This window comes from Coregonus clupeaformis, chromosome 21 (genome assembly GCF_020615455.1).
Source record: "Coregonus clupeaformis isolate EN_2021a chromosome 21, ASM2061545v1, whole genome shotgun sequence".
Classification (NCBI taxonomy): Eukaryota; Metazoa; Chordata; class Actinopteri; order Salmoniformes; family Salmonidae; genus Coregonus; species Coregonus clupeaformis.
The window spans coordinates 2,230,462-2,251,789 of NC_059212.1; the positions used below are offsets into that span (position 1 = coordinate 2,230,462).

The following is a 21,328-nucleotide window of genomic DNA, read 5'->3' on the forward strand; positions in this document are numbered from 1 at the left end:
GGTAGAAACACATTCATAACCATAAAGGGGTAACTAGCCCCCAGGGGCCAGTTACCCCCTAGTAGGGGGGGGCAAGTTGCCCCCAACACACTCGTCCAACATATTACTACTTTACAACAACAAAAATCTAAATTTTTCTCTCTAAACAAGTGGATTATTTATCTTAAGGCTTTCATACTTGTATATTTAAAAAACAATTATAGATCTAACTTCATTGGAATACAGTGCCTTGCAAAAGTATTCATCCCCCTTGGCGTTTTTCCTATTTTGTTGCATTACAACCTGTAATTTAAATTGATTTTTATTTGGATTTCATGTAATGGACATACACAAAATAGTCCAAATTGGTGAAGTGAAATGAAAAAAATAACTTATTTCAAAAAATTCTAAAAAATAAATAACGGAAAAGTGGTGCATGCATATGTATTCACCCCCTTTGCTATGAAGCCCCTAAATAAGATCTGGTGCAACCAATTACCTTCAGAAGTCACATAATTAGTTAAATAAAGTCCACCTGTGTGCAATCTAAGTGTCACATGATCTGTCACATGATCTCAGTATATATACACCTGTTCTGAAAGGCCCCAGAGTCCGCAACACCACTAAGCAAGGGGCACCACCAAGCAAGCGGCACCATGAAGACCAAGGAGCTCTCCAAACAGGTCAGGGACAAAGTTGTGGAGAAGTACAGCTCAGGGTTGGGTTATAAAAAAACATGAACATCCCACGGAGCACCATTAAATCCATTATTAAAAAATTGAAAGAATAAGGCACCACAACAAACCTGCCAAGAGAGGGCCGCCTACCAAAACTCACGGACCAGGCAAGGAGGGCATTAATCAGAGAGGCAACAAAGAGACCAAAGATAACCCTGAAGGAGCTGCAAAGCTCCACAGCGGAGATTGGAGTGTCTGTCCATAGGACCACTTTAAGCTGTACATTCCACAGAGCTGGGCTTTACAGAAGAGTGGCCAGAAAAATTGCTTAAAGAAAAAAATAAGCAAACACATTTGGTGTTCACCAAAAGGCATGTGGGAGACTCCCCAAATATATGGAAGAAGGTACTCTGGTCAGATGAGACTAAAATTGAGCTTTTTGGCCATCAAGGAAAACGCTATGTCTGGCGCAAATCCAACACCTCTCATCACCCCGAGAACACCATCCCCACAGTGAAGCATGGTGGTGGCAGCATCATGCTGTGGGGATGTTTTTCATCGGCAGGGACTGGGAAACTGGTCAGAATTGAAGGAACGATGGATGGCTCTAAATATAGACCTAGAGAACAACATAAACTTGGTTTATTAGTATTTAGCACTAGTGTTAGAACAATAAGTGATTTTTGAATTAAGTCAAAACCATGCTGAAGGTCATGAATTACCTGCTGTACTGAGGGGGCACAGGAGTAAATAACTGTATCATCTGCGTAGAGATGAATGTTACAGGTTTTAACAGATACACCAATATTATTAATATAAATAGTGAAGAAAACAGGGCCCAAAATCGGCGCCTGCGGCACAACTTTCGTGATATTGAGGAAACTAGATTTGATACCGTCAGTAAGCACACATTGTGTCCTGTCCGTTAGATAGTTATTGAACCAATTGCAAGATGCCTGATCTAGGCCTATTTCAGACAACCTTTGAACAAGTAAGTAATGGTCAACCGTATCAAATGTCTTCGACAGTTCACTAAATAAGGCAGCACAATGATTTTTATGGTCTAAACAATATAGCACATCATCTAAGAGTAGCCACTGAAAAAGTGCTATGTCCAGGTCTAAAACCAGATTGGTGCTCATTAAGAATAGAATGAAAAGTTGAAAAAAGTTCTAAGCTGAGAGTTGCCTAGAGACTCTAAAACTTTAGCAAAGAAAGATAGCTTGGAAATTGGACTGTAGTTATCCAAGTCAGAAGGATCTCCACCTTTGTGTAGGGGGAGGACTTGTGCCGTTTTCCAGATCTTAGGGATAACCCCAGAAACAATGATCAAGTAAAAAATATAGGTTCATGATTCTGCAGTAAGTGGGGCAGAAAGCTGCAGCAAAAAGGGATCAAGTGAGTCAGCCCCAGTGGATTTTTTTTTTTCAACATCGATCTTCAATAAGGCACTTAGTACAGCGTAGACATCACATGGTTGAAATGAAAATCAGGATGTGTATCTGGGAATGTATCTCTGCAACCTGGCTCGAGGTGAGTAAAGGACTTTCAGAAGCTATTTTATCAAATAAACTCAGCAAAAAAAGAAACGTCCTCTCACTGTCAACTGCGTTTATTTTCAGCCAACTTAACATGTGTAAATATTTGTATGAACATAACAAGATTCAACAACTGAGACATAAACTGAACAAGTTCCACAGACATGTGACTAACAGAAATCGAATAATGTGTCCCTGAACAACGGGGGGGATCAAAATTAACAAAAATAACAGTCAGTATCTGGTGTGGCCACCAGCTGCATTAAGTACTGCAGTGCATCTCCTCCTCATGGACTGCACCAGATTTGCCAGTTCTTGCTGTGAGATGTTACCCCACTCTTCCACCAGGTCCCAGACGTGCTCAATGGAATTGAAATCCGGGCTCTTCGCTGACCATGGCAGAACACTGACATTCCTGTCTTGCAGGAAATCACGCACAGAACGAGCAGTATGGCTGGTGGCATCGTCATGCTGGAGGGTCATGTCAGGATGAGCCTGCAGGAAGGGTACCACATGAGGGAGGAGGATGTCTTCCCTGTAACGCACAGGGTTGATATTGCCTGCAATGACAACAAGCTCAGTCCGATGATGCTGTGAAACACAGCCCCAGACCATGACGGACCCTCCACCTCCAAATCGATCCCGCTCCAGAGTACAGGCCTCGGTGTAACGCTCATTTGTTCGACGATAAACGCGAATCCGACCATCACCCGTGGTGAGACAAAACCGCGACTCGTCAGTGAAGAGCACTTTTTGCCAGTCCTGTCTGGTCCAGCGACGGTGGGTTTGTGCCCATAGGCGACGTTGTTGCCGGTGATGTCTGGTGAGGACCTGCCTTACAACAGGCCTACAAGCCCTCAGTCTAGCCTCTCTCAGCCTATTGCGGACAGTCTGAGCACTGATGGAGGGATTGTGCGTTCCTGGTGTAACTCGGGCAGTTGTTGTTGACATCCTGTACCTGTCCTGCAGGTGTGATGTTCAGATGTACCGATCCTGTGCAGGTGTTGTTACACGTGGTCTGCCACTGCTAGGATGATCAGCTGTCCGTCCTGTCTCCCTGTAGCGCTGTCTTAGGCGTCTCACAGTACGGACATTGCAATTTATTGCCCTGGCCACATCTGCAGTCCTCATGCCTCCTTGCAGCATGCCTAAGGCACGTTCACGCAGATGAGCAGGGACCCTGGGCATCTTTCTTTTGGTGTTTTTCAGAGTCAGTAGAAAGGCCTCTTTAGTGTCCTAAGTTTCCATAACTGTGACCTTAATTGCCTACCGTCTGTAAACTGTTAGTGTCTTAACGACCGTTCCACAGGTGCATGTTCATTAATTGTTTATGGTTAATTGAACAAGCATGGGAAACAGTGTTTAAACCCTTTACAATGAAGATCTGTGAAGTTATTTGGATTTTTACGAATTATCTTTGAAAGACAGGGTCCTGAAAAAGGGAAGTTTCTTTTTTTGCTGAGTTTAGGTGGCCCGCTGAGGAAAAGTGGTTATTAAAAGCACCACAAATGTCCATCTTATCTGTTATGGGACCAGAGACTGTCATAACCTGTTGGGGTAATGAGGGGATTGAGTTTTGTTTGAGATTTGACTACCTTCCAGAAGGCAGCTGGATTCCCACCATTCTCAGATACACAGTTCAAGAAGTATGTCTATTTTGCTTTTCTAACCATGGATCGACATCTTTTTAGAAAGGACTGTCAGTCAGACTTAAAATCAGTCAGCCTTAGCCCAAGCTACATTTCTCTCCTTAAGTTTCTCTGATACTTCATTAGTTGGTTCAGTTATCAACTGAGTTAGATTTAGCTCAATGCAGATATATTTCAGCCTATCAGAAGCTGGTATCAACCAATCCAGATTAAGATCACCCAAAATTAATAATTCAGATTTAGCATAGTTAGATAGTAAGTCAGACAATTGGCTAAGATCACATGTTGAGGCAGAGGGAGGGTGATAAATCCCAACTAGAGTAAATTGGGCATTATTACCAAGGCCCAGATTTAGGACCAGACATTCAAATTGCTTAGGAACAGAGGTAGTGAGAGATAAAGAAACATTTTAATTGTCCTTTGTAAATATGGCGACACCTCAACCTCTGCCAACTCTGTCAGATCTAAAAACATTATAACCAGCCAGAGACACATCAGTATTCGGCACAGTCTTATTTAGCCAAGTTTCAGATATTACCAGAATATCCATGTTGGTTTAAGAGGCCAGAATTATAATCAAATCCATTTTCCAGATCAAACTTCTGGCATTTACATGAATCAGTCCAATGGGATTTCAGATCAGACAGAGTCTCTAATACAAGCATACTATGCTCAGTTGGTAACCCCTTATTTGAAAATACCATAGGGCTACCTTGAATTGGTATAGATACAAGATTGTCTAGAATTGTACAATTGGGCCTACGCTTTGAGTGAGGACGTGGATTAAAACAAGAGTCAATGAGGGATACCTGTTCCGGGCCTGCAGTATGATGATAATGCTGATCATTTATGGTTGGGATTACCTGACCGGAACTTGGGGTGTTGATAAGTCAATGTCTTAGTGCAGCCTTGACTTGCGAGGACAGGATCCAGTACAGTAGACTCGTAGCCAGTCGTAATGCCAGGAACCTACTGAAATAATTTGACGTTTGTTGGAGTCTTTCAGCGTTCCAATCAGTTCTTTCAAATCCTGTTTCAGCCGTTCCGAGCTAGCCACCCTAATGTCATTAGATCCCACATGGACTACGACATCACCTGTGTTCTGGTATTAAACAGTAGGAAGCAGCCTAGTAATGTCCTGTACCCAAGCCCCAGGATAGCACAAGGTTTTTGCCTGGGAACCGAGATGTTTGTCACCACATTCTTTTGAAGAGATTGGAAACCTTAATTGGTTTAGATCTTATCTGTCGGAAAGATATCAGTTCGTCTCTGTGGATAGTTTGTCCTCTGACAAATCAATTGTACGTTTTTGTGTTCCTCAAGGTTCCGTTTTATGACCACTATTGTTTTCACTATATATTTTACCTCTTGGTGATGTCATTCGGAAACACAATGTTAACCTTCATTGCTATGCGGATGACACACAGCTGTACATTTCGATGAAACATGGTGAAGCCCCAAAATTGCCTACCCTGTGTTTCAGACATAAGGAAGTGGGTGGCGGCAAATGTTTTACTTTTAAACTCGGACAAAACAGAGATGCTAGCTCTAGGTCCCAAGAAACAAAGAGATATTCTGTTGGATCTGACAATTAATCTTGATGGTTGTAAAGTCGTCTAAAAAAAAACTGTGAAGGACCTTGGCGTTACTCTGGACCCTGATCTCTCTTTTGACGAACATATCAAGAATATTTCATGGACAACTTTTTTCCATCTTCGTAACATTGCAAAAATCAGAAACTTTTTGTCCAAAAATTATGCAGAAAAGCTAATCCATGCTTTTGTCACTTCTAGATTAGACTACTACAATGCTCTACTCTCCGGCTACCCGGATAAAGCACTAAATAAACTTCAGTTAGTGCTAAACACGGCTGCTAGAATCTTGACTAGATCCCCAAAATTTGATCATATTACTCCAGTGCTAGCCTCTCTACACTGGCTTCCTGTTAAGGCTAGGGCTGATTTCAAGGTTTTACTGCTAACCTACAAAGCATGCATGGGCTTGCTCCTACCTATCTCTCTGATTTGGTCCTGCCATACATACCTACACGTACGCTACGGTCACAAGACGCAGGTCTCCTTATTGTCCCTAGAATTTCTAAGCAAACAGCTGGAGGCAGGGCTTTCTCCTATAGAGCTCAATTTTTATGAAATGGTCTGCCTATCCATGTGAGAGACGCAGACTCAGTCTCGACCTTTAAGTCTTTACTGATGACTCATCTCTTCAGTAGGTCCTATGATTGAGTCTAGTCTGGCCAAGGGGTGCGAAGGTGAACGGAAAGGCACTAGAGCGACAAACCGTCCTTGCTGTCTCTGCCTGGCCGGTTCCCGTCTCTCCATTGGGATTCTCTGCCTCTGACCATATTACGGGGGCTGAGTCACTGGCTTACTGGTGCTTTCCATGCCATCCTTTGGAGGGGTGTGTCACTTGAGTGGGTTGAGTCACTGACGTGATCTTCCTGTCCGGTTTGTTGCCCCCTCGGGCTCGTGCAGTGGAGGAGATCTTCGTGGGCTATACTCAACCTTGTCTCAGGGTAGTAGATTGGTGGTCTGTTGATATCCCTCTGGTGGTGTGGGGGCTGTGCTTTGGCAAAGTGGGTGGGGTTATATCCTGCCTGGTTGGCCCTGTCTGGGGGTATCATCGGACGGGGCCACAGTGTCTCCCAACCCCCCCGTCTCAGCCTCCAGTATCTATGCTGCAATAGTCTATGTGCTAGGGTCAGTCTGTTATATCTGGTGTCCTGTGTGAATTAAGTATGCTCCCTCTAATTCTCTCTCTCTCCCTCTCTCCCTCCCCTCCCAGAGGACCTGAGCCCTAGGACCATGCCTCAGGATTACCTGGCCTGATGACTCCTTGCTGTCCCCAGTCCACCTGGTCGTGCTGCTGCTCCAGTTTCAACTCTGGAACCTTGACCTGTTCACCGGACGTGCTACCTTGTCCCAGACCTGCTGTTTTCAACTCTCTCTCTCTACCACACCTGCTATTTCAACCTCTAAAATCCAGGCTCTGTCGTAGCCGGCCGCGACCGGGAGACCCATGGGGCGGCGCACAATTGGCCCAGCGTCGTCCAGGGTAGGGGAGGGAATGGACGGCAGGGATGTAGCTCAGTTGGTAGAGCATGGCGTTTGCAACGCCAGGGTTGTGGGTTCGATTCCCACGGGAGGCCAGTATAAAAAATAAAATAAAATATATATAATAATACATTGTATGTACTCACTAACTGTAAGTCGCTCTGGATAAGAGCGTCTGCTAAATGACTAAAATGTAAATGTAAATGTAAATGCCCGGCTATGAAAAGCCAAGTGACATTTACTCCTGATGTACTGACCTGTTGCAACCTCTACAACCACTGTGATTATTATTTGACCCTGCTGGTCATCTATGAAGGTTTTAACATCTTGGAGAAAAATCTGGCCTTAATGGCCATGTACTGTTATAATCTCCACCCGGCACAGCCAGAAGGGGACTGGCCACCCCTCAGAGCCTGGTTCCTCTCTAGGTTTCTTCCTAGGTTTCTGCCTTTCTAGGGGGGTTTTCTAGCCACCGTGCTTCTACATCTGCATTGCTTGCTGTTTGGGGTTTTAGGCTGGGTTTCTGTATAGCACTTTGTGACATCTGCTGATGTAAAAAGGGCTTTATAAATCATTTGGTTTGATTGATTGATTGACCATTGAACTGCCGATGATAACGGCTGGTGAGATGGCAGAGGAGGTCCAGCAGTTTTTGTGCCTCTCGCTGGCCAAAAAACCCATTGTGGCTGACGGAGGAGCCGGTGCGTCAGACACCCTCGAGGTCCGGTGAGCGGAGGAGCGCAGCGGATCCAAGTCCGGTACAGAGTTGCCTAGCGGTTAAGAGTGTTAGGCCAGTAACCGAAAGATTGCTGGTTTCGAATGCCTGAGCTGACTAGGTAATAAATCTGTCGATATGCGCTTGAACAAGGCACTTAACTCTAGTTCCTCCTGTAAGTTGCTCTGGAAAAAAGCAGCTGCTAAATGATGTAAATGTCTCTCTCTACATTGGTCAGCTACATGGGTGGGGTCCTTTCAATATGCTAATGAGTCCTGGGCACACAAATGCTCCTAGAGAGAAGCATGTATTGATGGCAATTCTAAAGTCTCCATCAGAGGCCCAGGCTTTTGGCATAGATGGTAAAGCTCTCATTTCTGGACTGTAAGATTATGCCCTCCACAGCACTGTTAGTAGGAAAGTTATTCATTTTCAGCACCTAAATATACTCACATTCATTAAGAATGTAGTATTTGAAACTCATCCATTAATTTCCCAACTGCTTTTTCTTTAATCATACTTCATTCTCTGTACCTTATATTCCAATGCATCCAACATGGTATTGGGCAGCTGCTATTTGAGAACTCATCTGGTTTACAAATCAAACTCTGGTTATCTTATTGCAGAGCACATTGCACAACTGTTTTTAGAGAAGATTGTATTGCAAGGTATGCTTTATGTGTAGGCTATGCCATATGTATTGGCTAATATGCAGCTGTCATTTTTAACCCTCCATTCTAGCAAACATGACACACACACATCTTTCTATCTACATGCTTTTATTTGGGTTTCTATGCAAAGTATATGTTTCTTTAAGCCTGCAGCTAGTTACTTGAAACGAGACATACTGTATAATCATGTCAAAACATGATTCAACAATTTAATTAACTGACAGATTGTCATCAATACAATTCGTATTGCATGCTGCATATTTCAAGTGCACTCGAAAACAGATATTTATATTTTTTCAGTCTGAGAGCTAGCTAGCTATATCTGTTCCTCTTCATCAGACAGCAGCTTGCGTTTTCGCAAGAGGCTGTGTTTACATCGTAGATAGAAGCACAGCCTTCATCACGAGGGGTATGTACGGGAGTTCTGATTGGTTTTAAGTTTAGTACTTGGCCAAATTTTTCTGAGCGGCTGAGTGTTTAAATAAAAAAAAAATTATGAGAAAATGTGTAAGAATTGAAGGTGCCAACAAGTTTTTGTCATCATTAGAATGTTTTACTGTCATATACAAAATATCAGCTCCTCCCTTAAGGCTTCGGCCCACCATCTATCTGTCCTCTACCTCAACACACTTATGGACCCTTTCCAAATTGACAATCCTTATTTTGTACTCCCTGACTCGTGTTTAGTGTGTCTTTGACAATGTAAGTGTACTTACTGCCGGTTAGGGCTCATTTTGTGTTTATTTAATCTGTATTTGTATTTATTATGGATCCCCATTAGCTGCTGCCAAGGCATCAGCTACTCTTCCTGGGGTCCAGCAAAATTAAGGCAGTTATACAGTTTTAAAAACATTACAATACATTTCACAACACATTAAGTGTGTGTGCCCTGAGGCCACTACTTTACTACCACATATCTACAACACAAAATCCATGCGTACATATGTGTATAGAGTGTATGTTATCATGTGTGTGTATGCATGTGTCTGTGCCTGTGTGTCTCTTCACTTTCCCCGCTGTTCCATAAGGTGTATTTTTATCTTTTTTTTTTTTTTTTATCTAACTTTACTTCTTGCATGAGTTACTTGATGTGGAATAGAGTTCCATGTAGTCATGGCTCTATGTAGTACTGTGCACCTCCCATAGTCTGTTCTGGACTTGGGGACTGTGAAGAGACCAAATTATTATTATTCTTTACTGTGAAATAGAATTGTATCTGGTCAAACACCATTTTTTCAAAAACTTTACTAAGGGTTGGTAACAGGCTGATGATTGGATGTTTGAACCAGTAAAGGGTGCTTTGCTATTCTTGGGTAGCGGAATTACTTTTGCTTTCCTCCAGGCCTGAGGGCACACACTTTCCTGTAGGCTTAGATTGAAGAGATGACAAAAAGGAGTAAAAATATCGTCCGCTATCATCCTAAGTAATTTTCCATCCAAGTTGTCAGACCCAGGTGGCTTGTCATTGTTGATAAACAACACTATTTTTTTCACCTCTTCCACATTCACTTTACGGAATTCAAAATTACAATGCTTGTCTTTCATAATTTGGTCAGTTATGCATGGATGTGTAGGTTCAGAATTTGTTGTTGGCATGTCATGCCTAAGTTTGCTATCCTTGTCAATTAACAAATCATTGAAGTAGTTGGCAATATCAGTGGGTTTTGTGATGAATGAGCCATCTGATTCAATGAATGATGGAGCTGAGTTTGCCTTTTGCTCAAAATTTCATTTAAGGTGCTCCAAAGCTTTTTATTATCATTCTTTATATAATTTATCTTTGTTTCATAGTACAGTTTCTTCTTATTTTGTTCATTCTAGTCACATGATTTCTTAATTTACAGTATGTTTGCCAATCGGCTGTGCAGCCGGACTTATTTGCCATTCCTTTTGCCTCATCCCTCTCAACCATACAATTTCTCAATTCCTCATCAATCCACAGGGATTTAACCGTTTTTACAGTCATTTTCTTAATGGGTGCATGCTTATTAGTAACTGGAACAAGCAACTTCATAAATATGTCAAATTCTGCATCTGGTTGCTCCTCATTACACACCACAGACGAGCAAATATTCTTTACATCTTCAACATAGGAATCACTACAAATCATATTGCATCTGTTTTCATGTTATAGGCTGATATTATTATGTTAGTATATGCTTATACATGTTTCAGTTGTTATATGTCAGGATTACTTCTGTCTGCAATCCCATGTAACATAACCTGTTTATCTACCTGCTTGGCATAGTTCTGGGTACAGTACAGTATCCAGGCCATGATGAGTAGTCCCTTCATTGTTTTTATGGAACCCAAGATGGCTACCAGTTAGTCCTTCTTGTTACTCGCCTAAAATGGCAGACCGGTGATTTCATAACATCCGGTCACTTCCTCTTAGAGTCTTAGCCTCTACCAAGATGTCTGTTGTTTACATACTAGCATTGTTAGCCACATCGCATGCTAACTCCTAGCCGATAACCCTAATGCAAACTCACCCCTACTGTACTTACTGCTGTAGGGGTGAGCCTACTAGCCTAGTGTGCTAGCCTCCACTGTATATACTGTGTGCTACTACCCACAGCCTGTGGCCTGCTAGCCTAGCATGCTAGTTTTTCTTGTATATCTTGTATTTGCTAGCCGCTAATTGTATCCTGTGTATCCTATGCTATGCTAGCCCACCTGTATATACTGTCATATTGTGTGCTACATTAGTTGGCTGCTACTAGCTTCTCTTTGTAAGCCATACTGTTACCATCACTATGTAGCTTTATGCTGAGAGAACAGGGGTGTATTTCAATAGTCCAAAGAGGCTTCCTCTCCTCATCTCTTCTCCTTCATTTGCTGCATCGGTCTAAAAAGACAAGATGGGTGTAAATGAAGGAAAGGAGTCAAGAAGACCACAGATCAAAATTGGATATGTAGCTAAATCAGGTGCAACGTTTGTTGTGCATGGTCCCTGACAAATGAATTAATAAAATAAGGCAAGGAGAGGAAGCCATTTTAGACTATGGACATTCCCCTTAGTCGATGTAGTCCTCCGGGGTGAAGTTTCCCCTGAGTACATATCTAGGATCAACTTCTCCTCCCTCAATCCTAATCTTATTGATTAATGGGGGAAATGAGAAAACTGATCCAAGACGAGCGTCTATGGGCAACTTCATCCTACATCAGATATAGTATATGGGGTCAAAGGGCATGGGGTCAAAAGGAAAAGTTGAAGGCCTCAGCAGTCGGAGTCCATCCTCTCCGGGCGGGCCGACTCGCAGCTCCTGGGCGGTGTGAACACTTCCGGGTCGCTGATGCCCAGCTGGAGGTCAAAGAAGCGGGTAGAGGTAGTGACGCTGCTGTTCCTGGTGTAGGTCTCCTGGACGGGGTAGCAGTCCTTCACTGTGTAGACGCCCACCCACGCCTCATCTGGTGTAGCGGGGAGAGGTAGGATTAGGATTTACTTTATTGTCCCTGAGGGGAAATGTGTACATTAAAATGTGCTGTTGCATCTATATAGAATACCATAGGTTAAAAACATACAGACATCATATAAGCACCCCCTCCCCACACACACACACAAAAGTTAATCAGTCCATGGCAAGGCTGTGACTCAGTGGTCAGTTCCACATGATTTAAGAAGTCAAACATTATGCACATAAAGTGGCCTAGTTGGTCTAGCAGTACTGGTGCAGCATTTGACACACATATCTACAGTGTCTGCATAGGTTTGAATCAGGCCAACTGCCCTTTGACACAACCTCTCTCACCATATTTTCAATAAAATATGAAAATCCCTTAAAAAATATACTTGAAAAAACACTATGCACATGGATAGCTTCACAATAATGCACAATTATGAGTTAGACATCACAACATTGAAATAGGATACTGTGCAAGGGTCTGTATTCTCAGAGCGGTGAAAACTATCCCATTTCACCAAGAACCAATTTGCAGCAAGACTAGGAAATGGCCACCAGAGGTAAAGTGGACAAAATCTGTGTTGACCGTTGTGACTCACATGATGCCCTTGACCTTTTGAAATAAGTTGCTTGTCATCTCCTGACAAGCACTTTGCACTGAACACCCTTAAAGGGGAATTTCACCCTGGGGGAATCTGGGCTTGTTTTCATCATGACATTGTGCGTGTAGATATGGTTGTCCTTGTTCGATAGAGCTATTGGACGTCTTTCAGTGATGTTCCTATCAGCGGATTCATTGCTAAATATACAAGCTGACAAATTAACTTTAGTTTATCTACTGAAACCCATATTGTGTGTTGCTAGCTAACATACTACTGTGTTACAGTGGGGGGAAATCGAATTATTTTTATGTTTGCTAACTTAGGTAGGTAGGTACCTAGCTAATCTAGATAGCTAAATTAGCTAAACAACTACAGGTAGCCATATCTATGACTTAGTCGTAGATATGGCTACTAAACAGCAAGCTATAACGTTACAACCAGCCACCTAAAGCTAGGTTTACCAGCAAATGTTAGCACATGACTGGAGTTGGCTAGCTAGTTAGCCTGGCACCTGCTAACTTGTTACTATGCGCCAGGCCTCCCATTTGTAACTTTTTAGCAAACATGTGTAACATCAGCAACTGTAAATAGTTTTACTAGCTAGCTATGTAACATAATTGACGAGGCTTGACATTGGTTATGATTATGACCGTGGATTCATTTTAAAATCACACAATTATAGGCATGATGCAAGATAGGATTCCAAACAGATGTAAATAACAATGATTAGCTATCCAGCAAGCTAGCTTTACTAGCTAGCTAACAGTGAGGAGAAACAATAATTTAACTGTTGTAAATCTCTAAAACTGATAAGCTGGTTTTACTGTGCAGATATTTGCCTAAGCATGCCTGTTAGACATGGCTGTAGCTTGATACTGTCTGCCTACCTACTTAAGTACATTGTACGGTCTGGTCACTGTGCAAAGGTTGAGGGTTACGCCATATTTATTTATATTAGGCTAGATATTCTAAATGTAATCTCTGTGCCTATGCACGTTCAACTAGTCTACCCTAATGTTGTTATGCTGGCACAGTTCAACTGTCGTTCAAATTGTGCACTGGAGTGTAATTTATTATACATTTTTTGTCTTACAGACAATACTGTGTGGTGCCTGGGCTTCCTCCTGGAGTGGATTCTTGGAGAGAAACATAATTCCTTTGCCTGTGTGTGTCATTGTAGAAAAACTGTATCCTGTGAACTGTATCCCTCTTGATGGATTGGAAATTATGCCTGATTTCAAACAGATGACTCAAGAGGAGCTGAATGGCAGTTTGATCATGACAACACTCCTCCTACAAGTGTTCCCTGAAGTTACTGTATGTTTCTTTGGAATGGAAATTTCATCATGACCACCTCTACCATCATCTGCTGATCACCAGTTCTCTTAGCTACAGATTGTTACACCAGATAATGTGATTTAACCAAAACATGTTGGTATCCATTACTGGGAGTTACAGAATAGGTACCGTTTGGTGTAGCACAGAATTTTCGACCAACCTTGCTGTCTTCGTCCTCAATTCGTGGAAACAGGAGTCTCATAAAATGTCCATGTCCAGTTGCAGGGGGTCAGTTTGAATTTAGAAAATGCTCAGTTATTAAAGTAAATACTTTTTTTGCTCCATCAAGTAATCCAACAATGTGTACGCCGCCATCGTCTATTTCCAGTATTCTCTCATTGATCGAGACTGGTGTCTGTCATCGTGACATGCAGCACTTTGGGGTGGACATGCACCTGTCTCGATCAATTATTATTTGCTATTATTTTATTGTGTTACTATTTTTCCTTTAGTTTATTTAGCACATTTTTCAGACTTTTTTTTTTAAAACTCTGCATTGTTAGTTAAGGGCTCGTAAGCATTTCACAGTAAGGTCTACACCTGTTGTATTCGGCGCATGTGACAAATACAATATGATTTGAAAAATATTGATTTTAATAATGGAGCAATTTCTAAATTCAAATGGACACCCTGCAACTGAACACGGACATTTTGAGAGTCCTGTTTCCACGAATCGAGGACGAAGACAGCATCGCCAAGGTTTCTCGAAAATTCCCTGTGCTACACCAAACAGTACCTATCCTGTAAATCCCAGTGATGGATACCAAAAATCAGTTGTAAAAATCTGTAGCTACAGTTCTCCGCACTTTACTACACCTGAGACACACTCAAACACACTGAACTGTACTACACTGTTCATACTGTTTTTTTTGGTATGTTACTTTTACCATATAACATTCTTGCTGAATACCCAGTCCTCTGTTTGAGTTGGCATTATATATTGTACACTCCCATGTAGTTTAGAATGTGACAAATAAACATGATTTGGATATACAGTTGAAGTCGGAAGTTTACATACACCTTAGCCAAATACATTTAAACTCAGTTTTTCACAATTCCTGACATTTAATCCTAGTAAACATTCCCTGTCTTAGGTCAGTTAGGATCACCACTTTATTTTAAGAATGTAAAATGTCAATAATAGTAGAGAGAATGACTTATTTCAGCTTTTATTTCTTTCATCACATTCCCAGTGGGTCAGAAGTTTACATGCACTCAATTAGTATTTGGTAGCATTGCCTTTAAATTGTTTGACTTGGGTCAAACGTTTCGGGTAGCCTTTCACAAGCTTCCCACAATAGGTTGGGGGAATTTTGGTCCATTCATCCTGACAGAGCTGGTGTAACTGAGTCAGGTTTGTAGGCCTCCTTGCTCGCACACGCTTTTTCAGTTCTGCCCACAAATGTTCTATAGGCTTGAGGTCAGGGCTTTGTGATGGCCACTCCAATACCTTGTGATGGCCATTTTGGAACTATGGAAGTATGCTTGGGGTCATTGTCCATTTGGAAGACCCATTTGCGATCAAGCTTTAACTTCCTGACTGATTTTCCTTCCTCATGATGACATCTATTTTGTGAAGTGCACCAGTCTCTCCTGCAGCAAAGCACCCCCACAGTATGATGCTGCCACCTCCGTGCTTCACGGTTGGGATGGTGTTCTTCGGCTTGCAAGCCTGCCCATTTTTCCTCCAAACATAACGATGATCATTATGGCCAAACAGTTCTATTTTTGTTTCATCAGACCAGAGGACATTTCTCAAAAAAGTACAATCTTTGTCCCCATGTGCAGTTGCAAACCGTAGTCTGGCTTTTTTATGGCGGTTTTGGAGCAGTGGCTTCTTCCTTGCTGAGCGGCCTTTCAGCTTATGTCGATATAGGACTCATAATGTGGATATAGATACTTTTGTACCTGTTTCCTCCAGCATCTTCACAAGATCCTTTGCTGTTGTTATGGGATTGATTTGCACTTTTCGCACCAAAGTACGTTAATCTCTAGGAGACAGAACGCATCTCCTTCCTGAGCGGTATGACAGCTGCATGGTCCCATGGTGTTTATACTTGCGTACTATTGTTTGTACAGATGAACGTGGTACCTTCAGGCATTTGGAAATTGCTCCCATGGATGAACCAGACTTGTGGAGGTCTACAATTTTTTTTTCCTGAGGTCTTGGCTGATTTCGTTGGATTTTCCCATGATGTCAAAGAGGCACTGAGTTTGAAGGTAGGCCTTGAAATACATCCACAGGTACACCTCCAATTGACTCAAATTATGTCAATTAGCCTATCAGAACCTTCTAAAGCCATTACATCATTTTCTGGAATTTTCCAAGCTGTTTAAAGGCACAGTCAACTTAGTGTATGTAAACTTCTGACCCACTGGAATTGTGATACAGTGAATTATAAGTGAAATAATCTGTCTGTAAACAATTGTTGGAAAAATTACTTGTGTCATGCACAAAGTAGATGTCCTAACCGACTTGCCAAAACTATAGTTTGTTAACAAGAAATTTGTGGAGTGGTTGAAAAACTAGTTTTAATGACTCCAACCTAAGCGTATGTAAACTTCCGACTTCAACTGTATCTAAATGTCTAACATCTGTTTGATGCTACAGAGCCCTGTACAGCTTATATAAATATATTCTGTGAATCCATAAAGGTATACACATTTCAAGGATTGATCGAAAATATATATTTTTATTTTATGGTCCTTTATCCAACTTCGGTACACTGGCAATGGTGTAGGCATGGTGGGCTGTGGAAGCAGAACGCTTGTGGCGAATGGTCTTGTCCCGTCTGTAGTGTACGGCCAGCTGGATAAGACTGCCGGAAGTGGTGTAGGGCTCGTAGACCTTAACCACCAACTGTTTGGACCTCTTGCAGAAGGTTTGCTGGTACTGCACATCTCCTGGAAAGACATGGTTGTGGTGTTACCATTTTACACTTTTTGTGGAAGGGACGTAGGGCAATGCCTTTGTTGGTAAAGGTGTCAACCGATTGGGACATAAGTGTTTAGAGACAGACTAGTGCATTGTTTAGGGACAATGAGGGCCATTGGGAGCTGCTTTTGAGAGGAAAGATCAGTCAACAAAGTGAATGGGCTGGGGGGCTGCAGAAGGTGTGAAAGGAGGGAAGTTCTTACACAATATGTATTGTGGTGTATGGGAGATTGAGGATCATTCTTGTCAATAGTAGCAGGGGATTTTTGTAGACGTGTCTTTGTATTGTCTTTTGAGAATCTGCATAGAGAAGAATGAGGTGGTTGTGTCATTACTGTTGTAGTCTTGATTTTATACAGTGTCCATTTCTCGTTTTTGTCCCACAATCTTGTTGTGCTCCATAACTGCAAGGTGTGTCCCCTCCCTCATGCTCGTGTACCCACTTTAGGGTATTTTTCAGCAGGGCATGTGGAAGGCCTCCAGATAACCTGAGTTTTACAAAGAGAAAATGTAAAAAGAGAAAAGGGGTAGACTAAATTGATTACATGGTCTGGAAGGTACTCTGTGGCGCTCAGGCTACATCTAACCATCCTTAACCCCATAACACAAACCCATTCAAACACTACCCAATTCATGTTTATGCCATGCTTACTGTAAATTGAGCTATCTTAGCCATCAGCTTGTAAATATTTTTTTGCCAACTTACCTTCAATTTATGCAGAGCTAGGGGTTGGAAACACAGGCTGGTGGAATCAGATTATGTACCACCTACAACAAAACACACAATGATACACAATTTAACCACCCCACTAATTGCATTGATCTCTATTAGACTGGCAAATTTAGCACACCTAACATGGACATTTCAATATTGTCAGCTTGCTGTTAGCTTCACTAAATTGGCAGCAAGATTGCTAGCAAGCTGAGAACCAACCATACACAATTTATACACATTCATCATTACTACCAACATACAGAGGGTGAGTTAGCTATATCGACAATTACATTTTTAGTAACGGAGTGTTTTCCAGACAAGGGTGAAATAGATGACTACCAGATTGAGTTACTCTTATGTGTTAACGTTAGCTATCTTACGTTAGCTAACGTTAGTCAAAGATAGACTGAACAGACAAACATGTTTACTCTACTGAAGGTAGCTAGCTACCAGTCTAGCAGTGACTACCATGGCATAGGCGAAATTGATTGACAGTGTGTATCAAAAGATAGCTAGCTAAATGATTTAGCTGATGGCTTTCAGTGTTCAATACAGGACTGTAACGCTAACTAGCTAATTTACCTAGTCCAGCTAACGTTACGTTACCTCTTTCGAGAATCTTCCATTCTGTTGTGAAGGGAGAAAACGATGGTATCATATCACTTCTCAGCTGTCGTCTAAAATGGATTCCCCATCTGTTCAGCCTGAAAATCACTCTGATAATCTTTGGTCATCGTAAGCATAATTATTGATAGCCGCAACCCACTGGCAGCATCGGGGTAAATCTCTGGCAGGTAGAATGGTGAAAGATACCTCATTTTCGTGCTTGTTTGTAATTAGCACAGACAGCCAGAACAGCACACGGGCATGATGACAAACGTTGGTGAAAAACACACCTTTTTTTATTACCTAGAGAAGTTCTGAGATAATAATAATATGCCATTTAGCAGACGCTTTTATCCAAAGCGATTTACAGTCATGTTTTACGTATGGGTGGTCCCGAGGATCGAACCCACTACCCTGGCGTTACAAGCGCCATGCTCTACCAATTGAGCTACAGAGGACCACATTACTTTGTGTTTGTCGTTCGAAGTAAACAACGGCATAAATTTGTGGGCACGCCCAATCTATTTAGCGGGGCGGTATCTGCATTCGCTATGAATGCCTGACTTTGGGGTTCTTCATTATGAGCAGACGAATACACCGGAAGTCAAAACTTCCCGATTCTAGCAGTGAAATGAAAATGTACTTGTTCAAACTTGTGTTTTGGATAATGTTGTTAATATAGTAATGACTATATGTTGTGGCAGAGCCAGGGAGAAATTCCTCTTTAAAGCACGTTGCCGCCACTATTTCAAAATAATGTCATGTCCTGGAGAGAAAATGCATGTTTAGGTTCCACCTCCAAAGAATGATGAAGGCTAGTTATACATATTCACGAATTGGGTGTGAGAATTTCCATGTGGAGTTGATCTGTAGTTCAATTGGTAGAGCATGGCGCTTGTAACGCCAGGGTAGTGGGTTCGATCCCCGGGACCACCCATACGTAAAAAATTTATGCACACATGACTGTAAGTCGCTTTGGATAAAAGCGTCTGCTAAGTGGCATATTATTATTATAAACAAAGGGCACTGAAGGCTGTCAGTGTAGCTAGCTTGCATGCTAACTGTATCTAGCTATCGTGCTAACCTTATCTAGCTAGCTAATGTTATCGGTTGTTGCATGTTTGTTTTTTTTATAAACCGTATTCAAAATATTAGCCAGCTGGCTCTATGGCATAATCATTGATTTAGGGAAAACTTCGCCACACTAGCCTATTGTTATCTCCAAAGTTTTGGCATCTTCCATAAATTGCAGTGGAGTGTGTAGTGAAACAAAACTTTAGTGGTCAAAACCATTCATCTTGGGGCTACGAGGGGAGCAGGTTTGCACAATTCTATCATATCACGCATTTATAAAATGGTCATATATATTTCTAATACAGGCTAGCTAAAAAATAAGTGAATATTTATAAATTACCCAATTGATTATGATAATGCTCTGGTTAAAAAAATAAAAATAAAAAGTGCAAAAACATACGTTTGCACCCCCTAATTTAATTTGCTCCATTGCTCAAGTGACCTAGTGGACACAAGGCTGTTTGGCTCATCTCAGTCGAGAAGACTTAAATCGTTGTGCAACATCATGGGTAAGCTCTGGCCATTGTCTTTCAGCTTGAAAAAGTTGATTTCTACTGGTGTGGGCGTTTAACATTGCTCTGGACATGAACATTAGAAAATAAAAGTAAACATTGAAGCATTTCCTGTTCTAAATAATATAATGGAAACGCCAGCCCACTGGTGAGCTTGATGCTTCCAAACATTTATAAACCAATGTTTTGGTCTTCAATGGAACTTCATCAGGGACCTTCGCTTCCTTCTAAGTATACCGTTTTTCTACATGCACCTGGTAACACAATGGAGCTACACTGAGTGTACAAAACATTAGGAACACCTTCCTAATATTGTGTTGTACACACTTTTGCCCTCAGAACAGCCTCAATTCGTCAGGGCATGGACTCTACAAGGTGCCAAAAGAGTTCCACAGGGACGCTGGCCAATGTTGACGCCAATTCTTCCCACAGTTGTGTCAAGTTGACTGGATGTCCTTTGGGTGGTGGACCATTTTTGATACACATGGGAAACTGTTGAGCGTGAAAAACCCAGCAGCGTTGCAGTTCTTGACGCACAAACCGCATGGCACCTACTACCATACCCTGTTCAAAGGCACATACTTACTTTTACGGGCTGGTTTCCTATCTGACCACTCCTGCACCTCGATCATGTCTCCAGGACCACCGATAAAGTACTGGTCCTCATAGGTGGAGTTCATAGGGATGTCAAAGGGGTCCCAGGCCTGGGTCAAGGCGATCTTAGAACACTGCTTCGTCTTCTGCTCGATCTGGAACAGCAGGCCACTGTTGTACAGGTAGATAAACTCAAAGTATCTGGAGAGTGCGTGCAAAACAAAGGAAATAATAGGAGTTGTAATAACAGGAGAAAATGCACGTGATTTGAATCAATCATACTGTAGCTAGGTAAATAGTAGCTATTCATGGAAGAAGTTGATCCAATGCCCTGTTCTTGGATAAGCTCGCCATTTTCCCTAATAGGCCTAAGTAAAACAAATGACAACCGCCAGAGCAAAAAGAGGAAAAGTGTTTTTCTCACAGCATAGATAGACCTTGAACAATAATCTAATTACTTGGTTATTATCAAAGAACAGGGCATTGGATCAACTTCTTCCATGAAGGTCAGCAACAATGCTGACTCATAGGTCTTGACATAAAACAAAAAAATCTAGTTCATAAAGAACACATATGCTTATTATTTAAAATATACATATAAAAAAATGTATAGTCTTATTACTTATTATGTTGGTAGAGGTTCAATATCACACAAAAAGTCTTAGATTGGATATGTTTGTTCCAGAATTTTTCTGTTATTGTCTATTTGGGTCTGCAATCACACTGGTAGAAGGACAGATCAAGCCATATGGACGCTTGGTAGCGGCCATCATCAGTATTCACAATGCCTAATCTTTGTTTACTTGACCTCACTAGTTGGACAAACGTTATTCGTGAATAAAAACGAATGTTTCAAAGTAGCCTGCTTACTTCTGGCATGGTGTATGTTTTTTATTCTGTTGAAGAAGCCTTATTCTCTGGTTCTGTGCATCATACGACACCGTGGCCCGTGTATTCCGCCCAGTGCTGTGGTCATATTCGACGGATCTACCCTCCCATTGCAAGGGCGCAAGACAGGGCTGAGCTGGCGGTGCGAAAGCTGCCTCCGGATAGCTCAAAGCAGGTACCACCGCTCCCAAGCAAAATGCAAACACGAGCGGTAAAAAATGGGTCATCCTGGAGATATGGAATTCGTTCAAATGAAGGTAAAAATCATGAACTGTTGATTCCATTTGATATGTGGCAGCAGGTTGATAACACCACAGAGTCTGATACCGTTACACTCAAATAAAAAGCTCTTGTTTTTTT

The 21,328-nt window shown here is 41.8% G+C and overlaps 1 protein-coding gene and 1 long non-coding RNA gene across 4 annotated transcripts; both read right to left on the reverse strand.

Annotated features, from left to right (window-relative positions):
* Positions 1-10,224: 10,224 nt before the first annotated feature.
* Positions 10,225-21,328, reverse strand: epdr1 (ependymin related 1). The gene is made up of 3 exons (XM_041841469.2): positions 20,951-21,328; positions 20,073-20,281; positions 10,225-11,711 (listed from the first exon to the last, which is right to left on the reverse strand). The coding sequence occupies exons 1-3, from the start codon at positions 21,250-21,252 to the stop codon at positions 11,521-11,523; spliced, it is 702 nt and encodes a 233-aa protein (XP_041697403.1). The 5' UTR covers positions 21,253-21,328; the 3' UTR covers positions 10,225-11,520.
* On the reverse strand, positions 16,278-18,266 carry LOC121534874. Of its 3 annotated transcripts, none has more exons than XR_005994689.2 (4): positions 17,901-18,266; positions 17,286-17,347; positions 16,915-17,067; positions 16,278-16,548 (listed from the first exon to the last, which is right to left on the reverse strand). It is a non-coding gene; the product is annotated as an uncharacterized LOC121534874 (long non-coding RNA). The 3 variants fall into 3 exon arrangements; XR_005994688.2 differs by having other exon boundaries at positions 16,783-17,067; XR_005994687.2 differs by having other exon boundaries at positions 16,278-17,067.

Coding starts and splice junctions, on each gene's coding strand:
- epdr1 (XM_041841469.2), bottom strand. CDS start 21,252: ATGGAATCAACAGTTCATGATTTTTACCTTCATTTGAACGAATTCCAT. Junction 20,282..20,950: donor AAACATACACCATGCCAGAA/GTAAGCAGGCTA, acceptor CGCACTCTCCAG/ATACTTTGAGTTTATCTACC. Junction 11,712..20,072: donor TAGGAAACCAGCCCGTAAAA/GTAAGTATGTGC, acceptor CCGCTACACCAG/ATGAGGCGTGGGTGGGCGTC.